This window comes from Schistocerca americana, chromosome 6 (genome assembly GCF_021461395.2).
Source record: "Schistocerca americana isolate TAMUIC-IGC-003095 chromosome 6, iqSchAmer2.1, whole genome shotgun sequence".
NCBI lineage: Eukaryota > Metazoa > Arthropoda > Insecta > Orthoptera > Acrididae > Schistocerca > Schistocerca americana.
In genome coordinates this window covers 331958292-331981175 of record NC_060124.1, presented here as the reverse complement: position 1 = coordinate 331981175, position 22884 = coordinate 331958292, and the positions used below count along the sequence as shown (strand labels likewise).

Here is a 22884-nt window from a genome sequence, read left to right as displayed (position 1 = left end):
CTTTCATTGCAAGAAATGACTTCTGTTTGATTCCAAGTCCTGAGAATTTGCTAATATTAGCTTCAATGTCCTCTTTATTTATCTGTTTATTATAAATAGTATATGGCATTTTCTTATAGTTATCTAAAGTCATTTCTGCTATGAGTGCTATTTTATATTTCTGCGACATAACTGTTTCAAAGAGAGTGTCATTAATTCTGCACCTTTCACATAAGTGGATGTTATAAACCTTTTCCTGAAATCTAATATAACGCCTTGCTCAGACAACTGATCAATACCTAGAATTGTAGCGACATTTAATCCTACAGTAAGTAACATTGGGTATTCAACTGTAGATTTATCAACACTACATCTCACTAACATCTCTGTTTGTGTTGGTTTGCCATTGGTTCCTGTGACTCCTATTATCTTGCATCCACATACTCAAAATGCTGGAAAACACTGCAATATGTTATTCTGTTCTAGAAGGTTTGTGTCTATTACATTCATGCCACTACCTGAATCTCAAATTATGTTTACTGGAACATTTTCTGTTGTGACTTTTAGTTTTGGTCAAATACATCCATTAATTTGTTGTTTAGTTTCCTGTAATAAGTCATTTGCAATATTCTCATCGCTATATCTTAGTAGGTGTGAGTTATTCAATGTGGTTTGTTTTCATTTGCTTCTGGGGACTGAGTCCATCCACAGAAGCCTACTAGTTATCTCTCTCTGTAGTACTGGTATTATTGACAAAAATCCTACTGAACTGGGCTCTATTGTTGCCACTACCCCTCCACTTTGTCTTTGAGGCTACAGCATTTTCTGTGACCTGTTAAAAACCTTTGACTCTGTGAATCACAGCATTCTCTTAAGTGCTGCAAAATGGTTAAAGTGGTACCCAACTAATGCCAATGGCCTTTCCACAGTCGGGCTGGACAAGAGCTTGCATGGGTAACCATCTCGTCTGTCAAGCACTGTTGGCAAGTGGGGTGCACTCGGCCCTTGTGAAGCAAAATTGATTGAGGAGCTACTTGACTGAGAAACAGTGGCTCTGGTCTGGTAAACTGACATACGGCCAAGAGAGTGGTCTGCAGACCACATGCCCCTCCATATCTGCATCCTGTGACACCTGTGGGTTGAGGATTACACAGCAGCCAGGGAGTCCCATTGGACCTTCATGGCCTGTTGGGCCAAAGTTACTTAACTAACAAAAAATAAAGGGTGTCATTGCAAAATACCTGAGGAGTAAGCAATCAGTCTTCATCTGATTGGGAATTAATTACAAGTGATGTTCCTCAAGATTCCACCTTGGGACCATTGCTTTTTCTTGTGTACATAAATGACAAGGAGGAAGACATTAGCTTTTAATGTCCCATCAACAACAAGGTCATTAGAAACAGAGCACAAGCACAGATTGGGAAGAATTGGGAAAGAATGCGGTCATGCCCTTTTGAAGGAACCATTCCAGCGTTTGTCTTAAGTGATTTACAGAAATCGTGGAAAACTTAAGCCAGGATGGCCAGACACAGGTTTGAACCATTGTCCTCCTGAACACAAGTCCAGTGTGCTAACCTCTCCTACATCGATGACCTCTCACCTGTTACATTGCCAGATACTAAGTTTGTTTTGTTTGCAGATGATAGAAACATTGCAATAAATAGCAAGTCATATATGGATTTAGAAATGACTGATAATCAAAATTTCACTGACATTATAAATGGTTTAAAGCTAATTCACTGTCACTAAACTTTGAAAAGACTCGCTATAAGCAGTTCAGAAGCTGTAAGAGATTTCTGCCCTCTTGTGTATAACTTATGAAGACATGCAGATAGAAGAGGTTGACAGTGGTAAATTTCTGTGATTACAACTCAATAATAAATTTAGTTGGGAAAGCTAAATCACAGAATTGGTGAAGCACCCAAAAAAGTCTGTATATACCATACAAATGATGTCAGATGTAGGAGATATAAATACAAAAAACTTTCATATTTTGCTTACTTTCATTCTATTATGTATATGGGATCATATTCTTGGGTAACTCATCAAACCGAGTAAAAGCTTTTAAGAGAGCAAAAGCATATAATAAGATGCACTTATGGTGTAAATTCAAGAACATCATGTAGAAAACTGTTCAAGGAACTGGGTATTCTAATCAATGCTTCTCAGTATATTTATTCCTTAATGAATTTTGTTGGAAATAATATGACTCTATTTCCAACCAACAGCTCAGTACATAGTATCTATACTAGGGATAGTAACAATCTACATAAAGACTTAAAATCATATAGTTTGGTCCAAAAGGGGTTCAATATTCAGCAACACACATTTTCAATAAGTTGCCAGAAACCATTAAAATCTTAGTTTCAGATAAAGCACAGTCTGAAAGCCTTTTTTGTGGGCAACTCCTTCTTCTCTGTAGAAGAATATCTTAACGGGGACAGTTAGGCCAGCTAAGTAAAAACATCTATTAGATTTCAGTTTTAATACCAGTTGCTCATAACAGTCAAGTTAGGTATCTTGTGTATTATAAATTTACTAAAAGTGAATAACTGTGTTTCATGTTAACAGTGTATTAATTCTGTAAATACCAGTAGTTCTGGTTTACTGTAATGTATTCGCATATCTCACAATCTCCTGACAAATGCTCAGGAAAGTGAATATTATATTCGAATTTTCTACATTTTTTATGTTACGCTTTCTGACGTGCCCCACACCAATGAGAATCATCTCATTTTTGGGTCTGTAGAATGAAAACTGAAACTAATCTAATCTAATCTTACCTATAACTTGGTGTTCACTGGTATTCCTTGGTCCTGATTTCCCTTGCTGTTATTTCTACATGGGTTGTTATTGTACATTAAATTATAGTTGCTATTACACCTGTCCAACTGGCGATATGATAGGCCTATCAGATCAAGGTATTCAGAGAGCTTATTTATCTTTCGCCAAACTATTCTTACTCATTTATACCATACTCTCCATTGTAGATGACTTGTAATTACCAATAAATACCACTAAGAGATGTTACTCTTGAAATGGGTTGTCTAAGTACTTAGCTGTGTTCAGCTGTTAATCGCCAAAATCCCTAAAGACGTTCCAGTCATTGCTGCTGTAAGGTTTTGCTCCCAATAACTCTACACAAAGTTTTTTCTAGGCTCCCTTGCTCCAGTATTTTGATTTAAATATGGCCTCAGAATTGTGCTGCTTCTCCTGTTAGGTGATTTATTACAAATATAATTTTATGACAGTCAGCCCAGTTGTCTTGTTAAATGCTTTCAAGAACAAAACAGGCTGTAAGTCACCAGATGGTGTTAATTTAGGGAATTCATGATTTATACCTTTGTCAAACATAGCTGTAAAATCTTCATATGAATTATGATTTAATTTGATTTTAGTTGACTCCTCCTCATGTTTGTCTCTTTCATTATGATCTGTGCAGTCTAAAATTAGTGCACTGTTTCTTATGGGCTTACTTGTCTATTATTGATAAAAGTAAGTTCCATATTCCTTGACATTGAAGTCATTGCTAATGGTACTGTAGTGAATGATGAAATGGGATTGTATTTCAGTGAACACTTATTATGAGCCTGTACCTTGTTCTCCCTCGATTTTTTTCATTTTATAACCTTTGTATTCTGGGCTCTAGCTCATTGAAATCACATCTATATTTACCATTTCTTCTAACCTAGTTTTTGTTTCTAAAAACTCCCTTTCTAAAATCCTAATTCTTTTAAGCAACTCATCATGCATTGATTTATGAATATGTGTATGTTCCAATTTGATGTCTAGTTTGTCTTCTACTTTTTCTGGTAGAGAATCCATTTCTTCAACATGTTTGAATGCCATATCTAATCTTATGTTCTAATCTATCCATCAGTCCCCTGATTTGAGACAGTGTTTCATCTACTTGGTTGAATCTGCTTTCTATATTAGAATTTAATTGATGAAATTGTTGTATCATGCTTTCCAATAACATTTTGAGCATTAACTGATTATCCATAACAGCCATGTTTGCTATACATACTGCTACTAATCAATAAACCTCAAAATATCCACTTAATTTTATGTAATATCTGGAAATAGATGTATGTTATTTCTCTCATTAGTAATTCCTGCACCAAATACAGTGAACTGTTTTACTAAGTGTACATATCATTCATCATTAATTACCATGAATAACAAAACATCTACGCAATATTTCTTAAAGTCACTACTTGGTTTAAGTTTACATTTCATGATAGGCTTCAGCGCAATTTATAATGAACTTATCGACAGGAAATTTAAATAATGTTGACAGCTTTTCACAATATAACTGCTTGTGACCCATCAGATAGTCACCTATGTTCAGTGGTGGCTGCTGGTACTGTATGCAGCTATGTCCCAGTTGTTGGAGTAGTGCACTGCAGTGTAGTGCCACAGTACAGAGGGATGGCTCTAGATGAATGCTGCCAACCACGGCTGAAGTAACTGGGTGTGGTGGCAGTGAGTGGATATACCTGTAGTCACCAGCCCTTCTCAGCAGAAGTCTCTCTTAGTGTTAACTTGAAAATGTGTGTTGTAATTGATAAATGATCTTCTGAAAGATGTCTTGGTATCATTGAGGTAGTTATTTTTCATGAAATCTCCTTGATATGTCATTATGAAGGTTTCCTTATACCTGTCTATTTGACTATCAACCCCTTGTTTATTGTCATTGGCAAACCAATTTTTTCATGTTTGGTGATAAATTAATTTCATACGGTCAACTTGAATTCACTGATCTTGTTAATAAGGCATCCTGCTATTTATTAGATTCAGCCATCTTTAATTTGGAGGGTTTATTTTGTACAGTTGATACACCACAATTCTCACTGCACCGGCGTTGTATTTGTCCATGTGTTCATATATTCTCCTCGTAATTTTGTTTATTTTCATCATCATTATTTCTGCTTTTTTTCACTAATGTAGTCACCTCTTTGATGGCTGCCACTGTATGATCCTCTATTGTTTTCTTCTCATTTTGCTTTCATCTCAATATGTTGTCAGGCTGGGAACTTTGTTTCTGTATTTGGAGTGTTTTCATACATTGTTTTGCAGTTTTCAAAAACAGTCACCACAATGTAGGATTTACTCCATTTAAAGTATGTTTTTATACAGTACTAGACAGAACCTCCACTTCCACCACCTCATCTTCCTGGAAAGCTACTTTTACTATGAAGAACAACAGGGTATGTACTCTGGACGCAATCCAGTTTATTGCCCAGACTACAGCTCAGACTCAATTTACAACTCAGATTACAGCTTAATCACATCACAAAAACATCTTTTCTGACAAATTTGTCATCAGACTGCTCTTTTCTTCACTCTACATTCTTAGATCTGTGTTGACTAACACCAAGGCTCTTTGACAGGGAGAAGCTCCATGGCATGACATACTGCACTATAGTCTCTGAGTGACTACTTGTGATGACTGTAACTTATCAAATGGGCATCTTTCACTGATGTGTGATGCTCCAGGAGTATCTCAAACATGAAAGTCCAACCACAGCAAACATAGAATCACCTCAATAGCTTAACTAGCAATAATAATGCTGCTTAAACTTAGCTGAATGCCAATTATGAATGATGATTACTGAATTATATGAACTGCTAAGGATACAGTTGTTTCAGAAAACACCCAAAATATTAACCAACATATCTGTACCCTTACAACAGTTCATGGACATTGCAACATGGTTCTGTGTAAGCTGCAAAATAATTCCACGAGACAGGTGAGCGCCATCTTCAGGTGCTACTGGCACATTGGTGTTGTGGTGTGCTTGTTCACTAGAAAAGTGCAGGCACTGAGGGATGGGGCTATACCATCATCATAGATGAAGTCAACATCCAGAACCCCCTGCTGGGGAAATGGGTCTTAGCAAGCACAGTGTGGGAAAATTCGGGGTTGCAAGCCATGGAACTGGCATGTGGATAAGGGATAGTAGCTGGTGCCCAGCTTAACTGTCCTGGCTTAGATTCCCCATCCATGTTGACTCACTGGATTCATTTGTCTGCACCTGACAATGCCACAGTGCTGCATATGCCAATTCCCTTGTTTTTCTGAGTTGAAATCCTGTGTGTCTGTTAATTAAGTCATTAGTTACACATATTTCAATTGCTTCTTTCATGAAGGAGTCCTAGTAAATGGAGGCAGATGAGAAGATCTAGGTCTCCCCATAGTCCATGCCATATCCCATTTCAAGACCGGTTTAGCAACAGTAGATTTTTCTGGGTGACCCAAAACAGGTGTAACTTCACACCAGACTAGGTAACAGAAAATCTGCTGTTGCTGAACACTGTCTTGACATAGGGCATGACATGAACTATGGATTGACCAAGATCCTCACAGCAGCCTCTCTGTACTGGGACTCCAACGTTAATGAAGCAACTGAAATACATACACATATTGGACAAAAATGTGGAAATACCATGAGAAATGCATGCTTGAACATAAGTGCAAATGCTAGTCGAGCCTGCAGATTGTGCTGTTGTATCTGACCATGTGTCCTCAATACATTGTAAGTGTCCGTTGTGGTCAGAAAAATGTTCTGTGTTGTTGAGAATGCATTACGTTGGCACTATATGAATTCGAATGTTAAAAATTGTTGGTGCTCGTGTGGTGAGTGCTTCCATAACCAACATAGCTGAAGTATTTGGTGTTTCGAGAGTGATCGTATTGAAGATTTATGTAAAATACAGGGAAAGTGGAGAATCATCATCCGCTAAGTCACAATGTGGATGAAAGTGTGTGTTGAATGATCATGACAGATAGTCACTAAAGAGAATTGTGATAAAAGATAGGATGACAGCTGCAAAAGCCACTGCAGAACTAATGTTGCAGCAGCAAACCCTGTCAACATCAAAACAACACAAAGGGATCTGCATAAGCAGAGAGAACTGGAATTCCAAAACCTCACATCAGTAATGCAAGTGATGTATATATACACAATATGAAGTGACAAATGAAACATTGTACCAAGGCCAGGATTTTAACCTGGGTCTCCTGTTCACTAGGCAGATGCACTGACCACTAACGCAGCACAGTGGCTTTGCACAACTGCACTGACTACCCTAGCATACTTTCCATCTCAATCCAAAAAAGGCACTGTACTAGGTTGGTGTAGTGGTTAGCACGAAACCCAGGCTTGAATCCTGGCTTTGGTACACATTTTCATTTGTCATTTCAGTCTGCATATATATATACACACCATAGATCTTTGAGACTTGAAAAGGCCTCTGGAACCATATAGTTTCAGTTGAAGCAAACTCCTGTTACAGGGCAACAAAGTGCTGAAGCTATGAAACCAGCACTTTGCAGCAGTAGGAGAAAGGCATTCAGTCGGATGAGTCTTGTGTCACACTGTTTCCAATCTCTGGCTGAGATTATGTCCCAAGAATGAAACATGGCAGCCATATCATGGTATTCCATGGGCCCGTGGTTCCTCTGCAAGACTGCATTACTGACAAGGATTATGTGACCATTTTGGTTGGTCATGTCCATCTTATGGTACACTGTTCCTTCCCCAATGGTGATGCTGTGTTCCAAGACAACAGGCCTCTGCCCACACAGATCACATCATCCAGAAGAGGTTTTATGAATTGTTGCATCCCCCCTGGTCGTCACAGTTGCCAGGTCTCTACATTATTGAGCCTTAGTTGTCTTCTTTGGAGAGAAGGGTGAATGATTGTTATCCATGTCCATCATTGTTACCTTGAAATTGTCCCTATTTTGCAGGAAGAATGGAATGTGATTCCACTGAAAACTGTGCAGGGCTTGTATTTATCCAATTTGGGATGACTGGAAGGTATTTTGAATGCCAACAACTTTCCTAAACCATACTGTGCATGGTAATGTTTTGTGTTTTTGATGTTTCCATATTTTTGTCAACCCCCTTATAACTAATGACTTAATTAACAGGCACTGGATTTCAACTCAGCGAAGCATGGAAACCAGCACTGGTGGCATAACAGCATTGTCAGCCACAGACAAATGAACTGAGTCAACACACACAGGGAATCTAAGCTGGGACAGTTCAGTGGGGCATAAATTACTTGCCTGCATGCATACACTGGCTCTGTGGCTTGCAGTGGCACTTCTCCCATGCTGTGCTTATAAAGACCATGGCCCAATTCTCTGGCAAGAAGCTCTGTATTTGATGTCCTTGATGATTCATCTACAAAGACATTGATGTCCCACCCCTTGGCACCTGTGCTTTTCTAGCAACCCAGTTAATAAACTGGCAAGCCACCTCATCAATGTGTCAGTAGTACCTAAAGATGAAGAGTAGCAGACACCATCCAGCAAAATGCTCATGAACCATTCAACCTGTTATGTGACTAGTAAATTTCAGTATAAAAATTAGATCATTTACTTTTAAATATTATTCTCTTTCTCGTAGGCCAGTTTAGAATGTATGATTATGGAGAAGAGGATAACATGAAACAATATGGTCAGCCAGAACCACCTCTGTTTGATCTCAGCCAGATAACAGCACCCATTTCGATCCATTATGGCCACAAAGATACGACAGTAACCCGTGAGGTATGCTATCTGGATGTGTTATGCATTAGTTTTAATATCTAAACTGTCATTAGATTACTATATATTTGTTTCTCTGTATCATTATAATTTTACTATAACATTGTGTCACTAAGTACAGATATTTACTTCGCATTACTGAAGATTTAATAATAAATTGCAAAATTTCGTTTATTTGCTCTGAAATAGGTGACAATTTTTATTAACAGATTGTGCATTTATCATTGCCAAACATTTATATTAGAGAGAAAATTAACATTTAACTGGACATCTAATTCCAGTTAATAAGAAAAATGATGCTTTGTTCTAGAAAAACGGAGATACATAGGTTGTTGTGAATTACTTTGAATCAGCTGAAATGAAAGCTGGTCTGGTTCCCTAATGTAGACTCCTAGCAATCCTCAAAGTTTTTATTTTCAGTGATATATTGTGTCTCTTTTGATGTATATTACATAGGAGGAATGATGATGCATGTCATACTTGACTCAAATGAGATGAAAGACAGCCTGAAAACATGGTTTAACAAGTGTAGCACAAAAAAATTAAATCTTGATCTTTCATGTTCTCTTTATGTGGCAATAACATGTTAATTTCACATGTACACACCACATATTTAACTGTCATAAAAACTGTTATTAAGTATCATACAATTTTTAGCTGTTACCAAATATGGCAACTCTGGTGCTTATGTGTAGTGCAGCTGACTGGTTGAGAGCTGTTCACATTCATTCAGTAGTGTGAGTGTTCAACATTTGTGTTCTGCATTGATAGGTAAGGCTATTCAATAGGGAGTGAAAATCTTGGAAGACAGATGTTCCACAGCTTTAAGATATTTATTAAAGGACATTTCCAGTGCAGGTTATGTTTAGAAGATGCCCTTTAATCAGAAGTGTGAGCCATTATGCTGTTTGTTATGGAGGTGTTAATAATGGATTTTTTGTACAACATTAATTGGCTTCATGTTTAAAACTAAATTAATGTGCAGAGAGGCTGTTGAGTATTGCTGGGAACCTGTTGCTTCAAGAGCCAGAGTAAGCAATTAGTATAAAAAATTAAGACCTTCAAGTTCAATATTGGCATTACAGTGACTCTTCAGAAGACTGAGCATGAAAAGCAGCTCTCAATATTGGGATGGTAGCATTACAGGCAAGTATTCATGCATATTTGCTACTCATAAAGATAATTTCTGACTGGGTCCTGCTTCCATCCACTGAATGGGAAAGTAGTATGTATCTGACAGTAAAAATTCAACAAAGGTTGATTTGACAATGTGTATGAAGTTGTCATACTTGATGAAGCTTTGATTGGCCACTATTGTCTGTTAAAAGTGTAGCATCCCAGTGTGATACTTTAAAACAAAAGTGGAGAGTGATACGAAAATCAGCATACTAATATCAGATAAAAAGTGCTACTCAAGTGATTCTCTATTTCTGCCATGAAACATCAATTGCTGTGCAAGAGCCCAAAAAAAAAAAAAAAAAAATGTGTATGATACAATGGCAGTTGCAACAGATAAACATAAATTTACACAAAGAAATTTGCAGATATATGGGTTTAATGAACTTCCATAAAATAATAAATAAATAAAAACTGTATACCTAGCTGAATCCTCTCCATAGTATTCAAAGTATTGACAAAAATTATCACCAGATACATGGAAAAAGACAGATTCCAGTCAAGCCTAAAATGAGCTGCCTTTAGAAGTGGCTACACCACACTGGACCATTTGTAAATTGTGAACAAAGTTATACAATAGAAAAATGTGTTTCAAAAAACCATTTGCTAGGATTCAGAAAGTTTGAGCAGGCTTTTGACTCAGTTTCTACAATGCCTGCATTAACATCCCCTAAGAAACTATGTATTGCTTCAGCCAATGTTAGTATACTGAAGAATAAATACATCCAATGTTACAGCTTCCATTAGACTATATCATGACAGTGAGGAATTCAAAACTGAAAGAGGTATCAGACAAGGAAATTCTGTACCACTAATACTATCCTCAGAAGATCTAGAGGAAGTTTTCAAATCATTAAACTGGTAAGAAAAATAAGGAATACATGTTAATAGAACATATTTGAAGGGTGCATGTTTTGCTGATGGCACTGTACTGCTGGTACTGTACTGTTTCTCTCTCAAGCAAATAATCTTCAACAATGAATGGAAGAAACTACAAAAGTAAGTTTGAAAGTAGGCCTGAAAATCAATCACTATGCTTCTAAAATGATGTGTAATCAATATCATAAAGCAAAAAAGTACAAATTATCTATGAAGTCATAATTTGGGGCTGTTAAAGATAGTGACTGGACTGATAGGAAAAGAAATGAAACTTTTAATGGAAAACCAGTTTTAAAAACTGTGGGATTCCCAGTGAGTAATGGAGAGATACATGTTAGGAATCACCAGGAGAGACATGAAAACTAAACAGATTCATTTGGAAACACAATGGAAACGAAGACCTAAAAATGACTAACAGAAATGAGTAGATGTAAAGGGATGTAGCCAGGCGAATGGATGCTAGACAGACAAGGGAGCTCTTTGCTGGGCTCCAGTAGACAAGAAAATACTTGACAACATAAAGGAAGGTGGGTAGATGACATCAGGAAATGAGCAGGCACAATGATGATGCTTATAGTTGTTGACTGTATGCATGATAAGTCAAGATTGGGCCTTTATTCAGCAATGAGTATCAAATGGTTGATGAGTATGTTTATCTTAATGTACATGAATTCATGTACATTGATGTAAGCTACTGAGTAAGGATTACTTTCATTTATTTATTGCCAGACTAGTATCGTGTGTGTGCCCATCACCAGTGGCATTTGAATTTCAGAGGACAAACTATGTTCCAAACTGCATTTATCTCTATAGCGTATTGTATTATTTCATATGATAGTTATTTTTTCATATCATTTAAATTTCATTACATACTGGTTTCTTAGCACATGCCAAAGACATTTGCCAATAACAGTAATATAATTATCTAATTATATGGCAGTTTTAACCAGCACATTAACTTTGGATGTTATGTAATTGTCAGTTATATGTTATCTCCACCAACTCATTTTTCATCCAGTTCTCCTTCCTCCATTTCTCCCTTTCTGTTCTTTTGAGTCAAATATTCCATAACCATGGCCACTCTATTTGTCATTGTCACAGACAGCATGGTTTTCCATTCTTTGGAAGTCATCAGTTTATGAAGAGACTAGTCATGAGCAATGTTAGCCCACAGATAGCTCAGATAAGGAACACTGCATAAAAATTTTCTCTGAACAGCTTGTCTCACCAGAGTGTATGAAACCTGCAGTAATAAACATATGAAAGAGGAGAATCACATGTACTTATTGTTGGCTGTTTAATCCAATGGCGTGAATACCAATGAATGTTAATTTGAAGAGAAGTGGCAAAATGTTTCCCTTCAAGTGGTGAGAGTTGTCATTCAACTACCTGTTGGCTGCTGTCCCGATCTTGGCTGGTACTGGAACTAATTCTCTTCTAGCATGGGTTCAGTTGATAGTTAATTAACATAACAGCAAGAAAGTGAAGGGAACCTATAGAAAAGAGAAAATGTGTCTATTGTGGTAAGATCTATTGTATTGTTCCTCCAGTAACACATAATGAATTGGTGAGGTACCTAATACACGAGTATAACCATAAATTTATGAAACCCAGGTCATATGGCTTCTTGCTTCAGGACAAGAATATAAAATATAGATGGAGAACTATGTTCTGTAGCATGAAAGGGAGTGGAAGCCCAGGCAGGCTGCTTCAAACAACTATTCTGATATAATCTTAAATAGTGCCTGGTTTACTGCATACTGAGTCATTAGCAGTATAACTATAGCAGTACATGTGTATTTTGAGATGAATTTAAGTACCTGCTATCTCGCAAGCAGTGCAGTCCATTGCAGCAAACGGTGCACCAAGCATACTCACCGACACTAAGAGGGCGGCTGCTCCTGAGCTCGTGACTGTCATAACTGCTCATGTTCACTCAACTTGATCAATTAGTCACAACTGGGTGATCATCACTTTTGTGGCTGAGCAGTGTTCAACACAACACAGTAAGCTTCCACCAATAAGATAAGGGCCATACAGCCAAACTAACTGTCCCTCCGGTTACCATTAGCTCCCCTGTACAGTGATCAGAAGCCACAGCTTAGAGGTTGAGATTGCTGCTGAGGTGGAAACTTCTACAAAAACAGGTGGCAGTCTCGAGACTTTCTGCGGCAAGTAGCCATGGGCTGAATTTGAAACTATTGGCTGGCTAGCCGCTGCCAGTATTTGTCACCTCGTGATATTGTCGAATTAATCAAAGTAGGACCCAGAAAATTCATCCACCCCCCATAGGCCCATAGTCAGCAGGTTAAGCAAGCTGACAGTAATCGCAAATCGTAGAGGAAAATGAGTCTGATAGCATATAATTAAATTAATTATGATGACTTTCAAAAGAATAATTTAATCAACTTGACATGTGTATCAAAAGAAAAATAATTTTCTGAATAACTCATATCTAATGTTAAAAGTTTTGATTTAGTGCAATCTTTCTTCATCACTGAGCTAGACCACACTGCAGTAGAGGCAGGTGGCAGGCTTTGCGGCAAATCCACAAAAAGTCTTCTCTCTACATTATCACAGTCATCTTTTCCTCTTCTAGCAGCATTAGGTCTCAAAAGAACATCAGTGCTATGGTTGAGTCACTCCAAGTCTTCACAATGCTTATGATCTTGCAACATTCTTGCAGACCAAGGGAAAGTGAGCAGTGTCATTATTAATAAAATAAGCTTATTTGAAAAAAATTTGTCATTCCTAGAGGGATCACTACTAGCATCATTTAATACCGCATAATTACATCCATTGACTTGAAAACTGCCTGGATTTTGTTAGAAAGTGAGTCCATTAGGTTGTGCAGGTATGTCATATTCAGGTTAAGCCACTTGTTGAAGATTTGATTGCATAATTCCACAAATTGTAAGGATGCTGATGTTGGCATTTTACCCCCTGTTCCAACATGTCCCACAGTTTTTCTGTATAGTTCATGTCAGCTGATTTTGCAAGCCAGTCAAGATTTATAGGGTGGTGGAGTGTTCAGAAAACCAGTCACATATTCTTCCAGTCTGATGAACTTTGCTGCTGTCATTTCTATGTGCCTGTGTGAGCAATAACGTCTTGCGAGGTGACTAATGCCAAATATTCATTGCAAGCAGTTCTTGTCACAATGTTCTCTCATTACCAGACTGCCTGCAGCAATTCCTGTTTGGTTTGGAAGTGATTCTGATTCGTAAACCATGAAACTTGTCTCTGGTTCCTCTGTCAGGATCTTTTCCCAACCACAATTCTGACATCACATTTCGTGACCTAGTTTGTTACAGCTCTGCTTGTATACACATTGAACTGTTTGGCACAAAACGTCAACAAATTGAGCAGCGTCACACACCATATTGCCTTAGGCATGGCCAAACACAACTGCCCCTTTTTGCCACTCTGTCATGTCCTCACATTACCCACATTTATGTACAATGTGCATTTGAAAAATAAATGTCTCACTGATTGCTACTTCCTTATGCTCACGTAGAGGCAGCGTGCATGCAGTTGACCATGTGAGTTGATCATTGCACCATCTGTAAAGGCTTAGCAATGTGCCTGAGCACTGTGATGACAAATTTTTTGTCTGGTGAACTTATTGTATCGTATCTCTGACCCATGGTGGCCAGAGACTTACTATTGACGATATGAATATTTGCAAAAATGAAGCTGAGTCCCACTGAAAGTAGTCAGGCTAGTAAATGGAGAAATGATTAAGACTTTAAAATCATACCTTGATTATGCAAATTGGAGACAGTATACAGGGTGGTCCATTGATAGTGACCAGGCCAAATATCTCATGAAATAAGCATCAAACGAAAAAACTACAAAGAACGAAACTCGTCTAGCTTGAACTCATCTAGCTTGATGGGGGAAACCAGATGGCACTATGGTTGGCCTGCTAGATGGCACTGCCATAGGTCAAATGAATATCAACTGCATTTTTTAAAATAGGAACCCCCATTTTTATTACATATTCGTGTAGTACATAAAGAAATATAAATGTTTTAGTTGGACCACTTTTTTCACTTTGTGATAGATGGCACTGTACACGTAACATTCCGCCAGTGTGGACGGTATTTGCTTCGTGATACATTACCCATATTAAAACGGACCATTTACCAATTACAGAAAAGGTCAATATCATGTTGATGTATGGCTATTGTGATCAAAATGCCCAATGGGGGTGTGATATGTATGCTGCTCGGTATCCTGGACAACATCTTCCAAGTGTCCAGACCATTCGCCAGATAGTTACATTAATAAAGGAAACAGGAAGCATTCAGCCACATTGAGAAACGTTAACCACAACCTGCAACAATTGATGATGCCCAAGTAGGTGTTTTAGCTGCTGTCGCAGCTAATCCGCACATCAGTAGCAGACAAATTGGGTGAGAATTGGGACTCTCAAAAAGGTCGGTGTTGAGAATGCTACATCAACATCGATTGCACCCATACCATATTTCTATGCACCAGGAATTGCATGGTGATGGCTTTGAACGTCGTGTACAGTTCTGCCACTGGGCACAAGAGAAATTATGGGATGATGACAGATTTTGCACGCGTTCTATCAACATCGATTGCACCCGTGCCATATTTCTATGCACCAGGAATTGCATGGTGATGACTTTGAATGTCGTGTACAGTTCTGCCACTGGGCACAAGAGAAATTGCGGGACGATGACATTTCGCATGCGTTCTATTTAGCGACATAGCGTCATTCACCAACAGTGGTAATGTAAACCGGCATAAGATGCACTATTGGGCAACAGAAAATCCATGATGGCTGCGACAAGTGGAACATCAGCGACCTTATTGGGTTAATGTATGGTGCGGCATTATGGGTGGAAGGATAATTGGCCCCCATTTTATTGATGGCAATCTTAAGGGTGCAATGTATGCTGATTTCCTACGTAATGTTCTACCGATGTTACTACAAGATGTTTCACTGCATGATAGAATGGTGATGTACTTCCAACATGATGGATGTCCGGCACATAGCTTGCGAGTGGTTGAAGTGGTATTGAATAGCATATTTCATGACAGGTGGATTGGTCGTCGAAGCACCATACCATGGTCCGCACGTTCACCGGATCTGACATCCCTGGATTTCTTTCTGTGGGGAAAGTTTAAGGATATTTGCTATTGTAATCCACCGACAACGCCTGACAACATGCATCAGCGTGTTGTCAATGCATGTGAGAACATTACGGAAGGCGAACTACTCGCTGTTGAGAGGAATCGTTACACGTACTGCCAAATGCACTGAGGTTGACGGACATCATTTTGAGCATTTATTGCATCAATGTGGTATTTACAGGTAATCACGCTGTGACAGTATGCATTCTCAAAAATGATAAGTTCACAAAGGTACATATATCACATTGGAACAACTGAAATAAAATTTTCAAATGTATGTACGTTCTGTATTTTAATTTAAAAAACCTACCTGTTACCAACTGTTCATCTAAAATTGTGAGCCATATGTTTGTGTCTATTACAGCGCCATCTATCACAAAGCAAAAAAGGTGGTCCAACTAAAACATTCGTATTTCTTTACGTACTACACGAATATGTAATAAAAAATGGGGGTTCCTATTTTAAAAAAACACAGTTGACATCCGTTTGAACTATGGCAACACCATATAGAGGGCCAGCCATAGAGCCATCTGGTTTCCCCCTTCAAGATAGACAAGTTTCATTCTTTGTAATTTTTTCGTTTGATGCTTATTTTGTGAGAAATTTGGCCCAGTCACGATCAATGAACCACTCTGTATACTGCAGGAGAAATGTCAATTCCAAGTACAATCAGCTTTTCTACTGTATTTGAAGGTTCCTTTCCAAAAAGAATTCACAGGAATCAGCCCAAAGATACCACAGACAAATATGGACCACAAAAGAGAAAGCATATCTTGCAAACACAAACAAGAATTGTACATCACAATCATTACAAAAAGTATTGTAAAATACTGATCAAACTAATCAAAAAGTTCATATTTTAGCTCCAAAACCAAAACAATCTGGAACATAATAAGGAGTGAGACAGGCCCAAAATGTGCCAGTAAAACCAAAGACAGTGTCTTAAATATTGCTGATAAACATATAAGCAACCAAGAGATAATTGCATAGTCCTGCAATGCTTATTTTGCAAGTGGTGCTGAGCAAATGGGCTGCAATGGCTCCTTAGAAAGTGCTGCAGAAATACTGAAACATTTTCCTAATCCTATAAGTGAGATGAACATATCCACCATAGCTGGAAATGAAATAAAGAAAACTACTGGCTCTTTAAAAGGTAATGGATTATCAGGTGTAGATAGTATTTTCAGTAAACTTCTAACAGTCTGTTCTGATTGGGGTGTTTTGACATTTACAGTGGTAAAGCCTCTCCACAAAAAGGGAGACATAACATGTCACAAACTATCATCCTCCCTCCGTCTTGACCACAGCTGCAAAAATCCTTGAAAATGTACTGTATTCTGAAACTGTCACCATCAGTGAAAGGCAGTTTTGTTTCTGAAAGGGTATGCCCATAACTGAAGTTGTAATTTCTTTCACGAACAAGGTACTGGAATCCCTAGGCACAAAAATGAAGCCAGTTGGTGCATTTTGTGAAGTATCTAAGTCCTTTGTCTGTGTGGATCACAAAATACTTCTCAACTGAGTGTGCATCTATGCCATCAGAGGGGAAATGAGGAACTGGCTAAAATTATACCTCCAAGAGTTAGTTAATTTTCCAGTTAGTTTCTCATTTCAAGGGTCATTTTGCATGATAAATGGTAATGATGTGGAATGAGTCATTTTACATTCAAATCAAAAATTAATTTGTAAACATGGTTACATGCTGAACATCTATAAGTCTTTTTTATTTTATTTTATTTATTTATTTTTCAATATACAGATTAGTGATTCCTACCTACCACTTTTTACACACTACAATAATAGGAATTCTTCTACAGAATAGAAGGAGTTGTCAAGGAGAAATTTCTTCAGTTTGTTTATATATATTACTTTGCTGCCTGTTGGAAATTTTATGTCACTGATTACATGATCAAAAATTTTTGTTACAAAATTGTGCACCATTTTTTGCTTTAAAAACAGCATTAACATGGATTAATGAATGTCAGTTTTTCTTTTGATATTGTAATTACATACATCTTTACAGGGAGCTGAAGACTAACAACAAACATGTCACCAATCTAGAGTTGATGCCAACAAATTACTTTCAGATATCCTAACCTGACTCAAAGTAAACTTACTTACAAAAAAACTGAGCAAAGTTAATTATATACAGTTCAGTTATGATCACAAAATCCAACAAGAGATATCTATTGTACATCACAGACAGGAAATACAACATTCTTAGGCCTTCACATAGACAGCAGAGTTAGATGGGAACATCGTACCCTCCAGACCACAAAAAAGCAGTCTTCAGCTACTTTTCCATTAGGACACTCTTACATACTGGAGATGTCAGTGTCACAAAATCCACTTCCTTTGGATGCCTCCACTCTGGCGCAATGCACTCACACCAAAGATAACTTTCTTTCTGCAGGAAAGAATTGTCCAAGTTATGTGCAGATTTTCCCTGAGAACTTCCTGTAGTGTTCTTTTTAAAATACTGAAGATACTTACCACAACTATCCAATATATTTATTCCATTATGAGCTTCATCTTTTACAATCCTGTGCACTAGGAAACCAATTAAATATACCAAAATTCAAGTATTACAATATGTAGGGCGAGGAAGGGCATCAATCGCAGCGACAGTTTGCTGAAGTGGACGAATACCATCCCGAGAGAGTTGAAACCCCAAGTACGTGATAGATGCCTCAAAAAATTTTGATTTCTGAAGATTACACTTAAGACCAGCAGTCTGTAAGACATGAAAAAGTGTGCGGAGATTTTGAAGATGTTCGTCAGTGGTGGAGCCAGTGACAACAATGTCATCCTGGTAATTTATACACCCAGGGACGGTGAGCAATAATTGTTCCAAGAATCGCTGAAAGAGAGCAGGGGTGCTGGCAACACCGAATGGCAATCATTTGTTTTGATAGAGGCCGAAAGGCGTGTCAAGGACCAGAAACTGCCGGGAAGCAACATCGAGAGGAAGCTGATGATAAGCTTCTGACAGGTCAAGTTTAGAAAAATACTGGCCTCCAGCAAGTTTAGTGAACAATTCTTCAGGTTGAGGCATAGGGTAAGTGTCGATAAGGCATTGAGCATTTACAGTGGCTTTGAAATCGCCACAGAGACGAATATCACCATTTGGCTTAGCAACGACAATGACAGGAAAGGACCACTCACTGGAAGGGACAGGAAGCAAGACCCCTGAAGCAGTGAGATGATCCAGCTCCCATTTGACCTGATCACGAAGGGCCACAGGAATGGGCCGAGCCCGAAAAAACTGAGGCTGAGCAGTGGGTTTGAGCGGGATATGACCTTCAAAGTGGTTTGCACGGCCTAACCCAAGAGAAAAAAGGGACAAAAATGTCATCAACAAGGAATCCAATTGAGCATAAGGAATAGCATCAGAGACGATATTGACAGAGTCATCCATGGAGAAGCCAAAAACGCAAAAGGCATCGAAACCAAAAAGATTCTCCGCGTTACTATTGTCGACCACAAATATGGGAACAGTGCAAACAACAGATTTGTAAGATACCTCAGCATCAAGTCCATAATTGCCTAGTGACAGGTGACAGGATTGGAGAACCCAACTGAAGACACGTCTGAGAATTGATGATAGTGGCAGCAGAACCAGTATCCACCTGCATGCGAACATTTCGACCAAGTATTTGAACAGTGAGGAATAACTTCCCTGAAAGGGAAGAAGTACAATTGACAGACAACACAGAATCAGAATCAGTGTCATGTTCATGAACATCATGTATGTGGTCGGATTTGCAAACGGATGACACATGACCCTTTTTTTTGCACTTGTGACACACGACCCAACGTTGTGGACAATCTTCTCATGAATGTTTCGTAAAACACTGCGGACATGAAGGAAGTTGCCGTGGGTTTTGCTGCAGTTTCTTAGAGGTTTATTTACGGTTAGGCCGAGGCTGTGCTTGTGAGCGTACTGTGGCCACGTCGGCCGGCGGGGACACGCCACACACTTCATCAACATCGCACAGAGGTTGTATTTCCCTGACGTTGCCCCATGCCTCTATTTGCACTCCAGTGCCGCGAGAAATTTCAAAAGACTGAGCAATGGATAGGACTTCATCTAGAGTCATATTTGCCAACTGAAAGGCATGTTGCCCAACTTCTTTGTCGGGCACAGATCAGATAATAGCATCCCGTACCATGGAATCGGCGTAGGATTCTTTGTGAACTTCAGTAACAAATTGACACTTTCTACTGAGGCTGTGAAGTTCAGCAGCCCAAGTGCGATAGGATTGATTCGGTTGTTCTTGACAATGATAAAAGGCAACACAAGAGGCTGCCACATGCATATGCTTTTGAAAATAGATGGACAGAAGTGAGCACATTTCAGCAAAGGACAAAGATGCAGGATCTTACAAAGGAGCCAATTGCGACAATAACCAATACATTTGAGGTGAAGTCCATGAAAGGAACAGAGACTTACATGTTTGTTCGTCCGTGACATGAAATGCCAAGAAGTGCTGTTGAACACGTTTTTCGTAATCAGACCAGTCTTCCGCCGTCTCGTCGTAAGGAGGAAAAGTAGATAGAGACAACGATGAGAGATGCCCCGCATTTGATGCTGTGACGAAATCATGAATCACATTTGTGAGAAGCATTTGCTGTTCTATGAGACCTTGCAATAGTTGCTCTAAAGTAGACAAGGAAACATGTGGGTAAATGATGGAAAAGTAGAATCACTACCTCGTCGCCAATTGTAATAACTTCAAGTTGAACTAATATATTTCAAGGAAGGCACAATACTTGAAAGTCACAGATCAAGTAAGCAGAGTACACTTAAAAAGTCAAATCATAACTGAGTCCAAGTCTAGCTGCCACTGGCTGGCTGGCCACTTAGGTGGCGCTGCTGCTGCATGGCTGGCAGACAGCGCTGCATGTAGAGGACGCGCATAACTGCGTGGTGGCTCTTTGAAAGATTGGCGAGTCACAACACCTATGCTTGCAGTTTTACTGCCCAATGAGACTGTACATGGATTATTTTATGCACTACAATATCATGAAGGACATGGGTGCCCCTTTTTTGTCACAGGTGTAGCTAATTACAACAGACGTGTGCCGATAATGTCACGTCACCTCAATGTCCGGATGTCTGCTATTGCAACATGATGATGTGTCTACTTACAATGCTGAAAACACAATATTTTAAACCAATTTTGTCTTATTTTATTTTATTAAATGGTTGTAGTGTGACATCCCTGAGTTATTTGTAACAGTTGAGTGAATTTCATTCCCCATCAAGTTATTCCACTGCTGCAGGATTATTAAATACTGTAAAAGGGGATGAGGAAAATGAACTACTTTTCTAAGTTCTGTGAGATGGAAAAGTTTATAATTGTTCCTGTATTTTGAGGAATATAGGCTTCCAAAATTCAGAGTGGAGTTGTGTGCTTTGCTGTAAAGTTATTCAACAACCTCTCATCTCACATAACACAATAAATTAAGCAGCAGACATGCACATTTCAAATTAGAGTGTTGAATAAACTGTCAAACAAAGTTCTTCATGAGCTAATGAAAACACACACACACACACACACACACACACACACACACACACACACACACACACACACACACACCAAAAAAAATGGCTGTGTGTGTACGTATCTAAGTGTGTAGGGGGAGGAGTCATCCCATTGTTTGATAAAGCAAGAAATTGTGAATCCCTACCAACCCAACCTAAATTAAAAACATACTTCATCAGCCACCCTACGCAAAAATTATCTGAGTGTGAAACAATGGAAAGTCCAGGATGGAATATCAACAACTATGAAAAGTATAGACTGCTATTCACGATAAAGATGACACACTGAGTTGCGGACAGGCACAACAAAAAGGCTGTTACATAATAAGCTCTTGGGCAAAGTCTTCTTCAGAAAAAAAAGAAAAACACATACACATTCACACAAGCAGCCACATGTCGTGCACACCTGACCACTATCTCCTGATGCTCTGGCCAGACTGCAACTGTTCCATTGAATGGAAGCAGCCAGGAAGTGCGGTGGGGAAGGGGGAAGGCTAGCATAGTATTGGTGGTAGGAGAAATGTGAGCTGTCTGGTGGAAAGTGCAGGGACTTGAAGGCAGCAAGACAAGGCTGCCAGACGTAATATTGGAACGCTGTGGGGGAGGGAGGAGGTGGGAAAATGGGGAGTGGAAAAGGAGAAGAGCAGAGAGAGGAAAAGACTGGCTGGTGCATTGGCAGAGAGTGGCACATAATGAGGGTGAGGCAACATGAACTGAGAGGAGGTTATAGGATGGAGGGGGCAGAAACTGTTGGGAGGAGGTTGTGGGTACAGTATGTTATCATAGGTTGAGGCCAGGATAATTTTGTATGCGGAGAATGTGTTCTAATTATAACTTCCACCTGTGCAGTTCAGAAAAGGTGTTGGTGGAGGAGAGGCTCAAGATGCATGCATTTTGAAGCAGCCATTGAAATCAAGCCTGCTATGTTCAGCTACATGTTGTGCCATAGGGTGGTCCACTTAGCTCTTGGCCACAAGTTTGGCAGTGGCCAGTCACCCTGGTAGACAGCTGGTTGGTAGTCATACCACTATAAAAACTGTGCAGTGGTTGCAGCAGAGCTTATGTGTGACATGCTGAGTTCACAGGCCCAGCCTCTGATGAGGTAGGAAAAGACTGACAGGATTGGAATAAGAAGTGCTGGGTGGGTGGACTGGGCAGGTTTTGCAATTGGATCTTCTGCAAAGATGTGATTCCTTTGGCTATGGGCTGGTATTGGGAGTGATATAGGGATGGACAAGGATGTCGTGGAGTGGAGTGAGCAATGGAATACCACTCTGGAAGGGATGAGAAGGGTCTTGGGTAGGGTGTCCTTCATTTCAGGGCTTGATGATGTATAATTATGGGAAGGCTCTTGGGTTGGATGTCTCTCATTTCAGGGAATGATGATATACAATTAAAGCCCTGATGAAGGTTGTGGTACAACTGTTCTAGCCCGGGGTGGAATTGGGTGATGAAGAGGGACAGGCACTCTTTCTAGCTTGTACTTGGGGGTTGGTGGGAGAACTGGGAGTGTGTAGAGATATGGCATAGGAAATCTTTTTGTGGACCAGGTCTGGGAGATAGTTCCTGTCTG

General features: G+C 39.1%; 1 protein-coding gene across 4 annotated transcripts in view; it reads left to right on the top strand.

Annotated features, from left to right (window-relative positions):
- Nucleotides 1–22884, top strand: part of LOC124619874 (lipase 1-like) — a 219889-nt gene that overhangs the window by 175347 nt on the left and 21658 nt on the right. For all 4 annotated transcript variants that reach the window (XM_047146497.1, XM_047146495.1, XM_047146494.1 and 1 more), the window contains exon 7: nt 8400–8542. In XM_047146497.1, coding sequence (XP_047002453.1) covers nt 8400–8542 — 143 coding nt within the window. The remainder of the gene's footprint in view (nt 1–8399; nt 8543–22884) is intronic.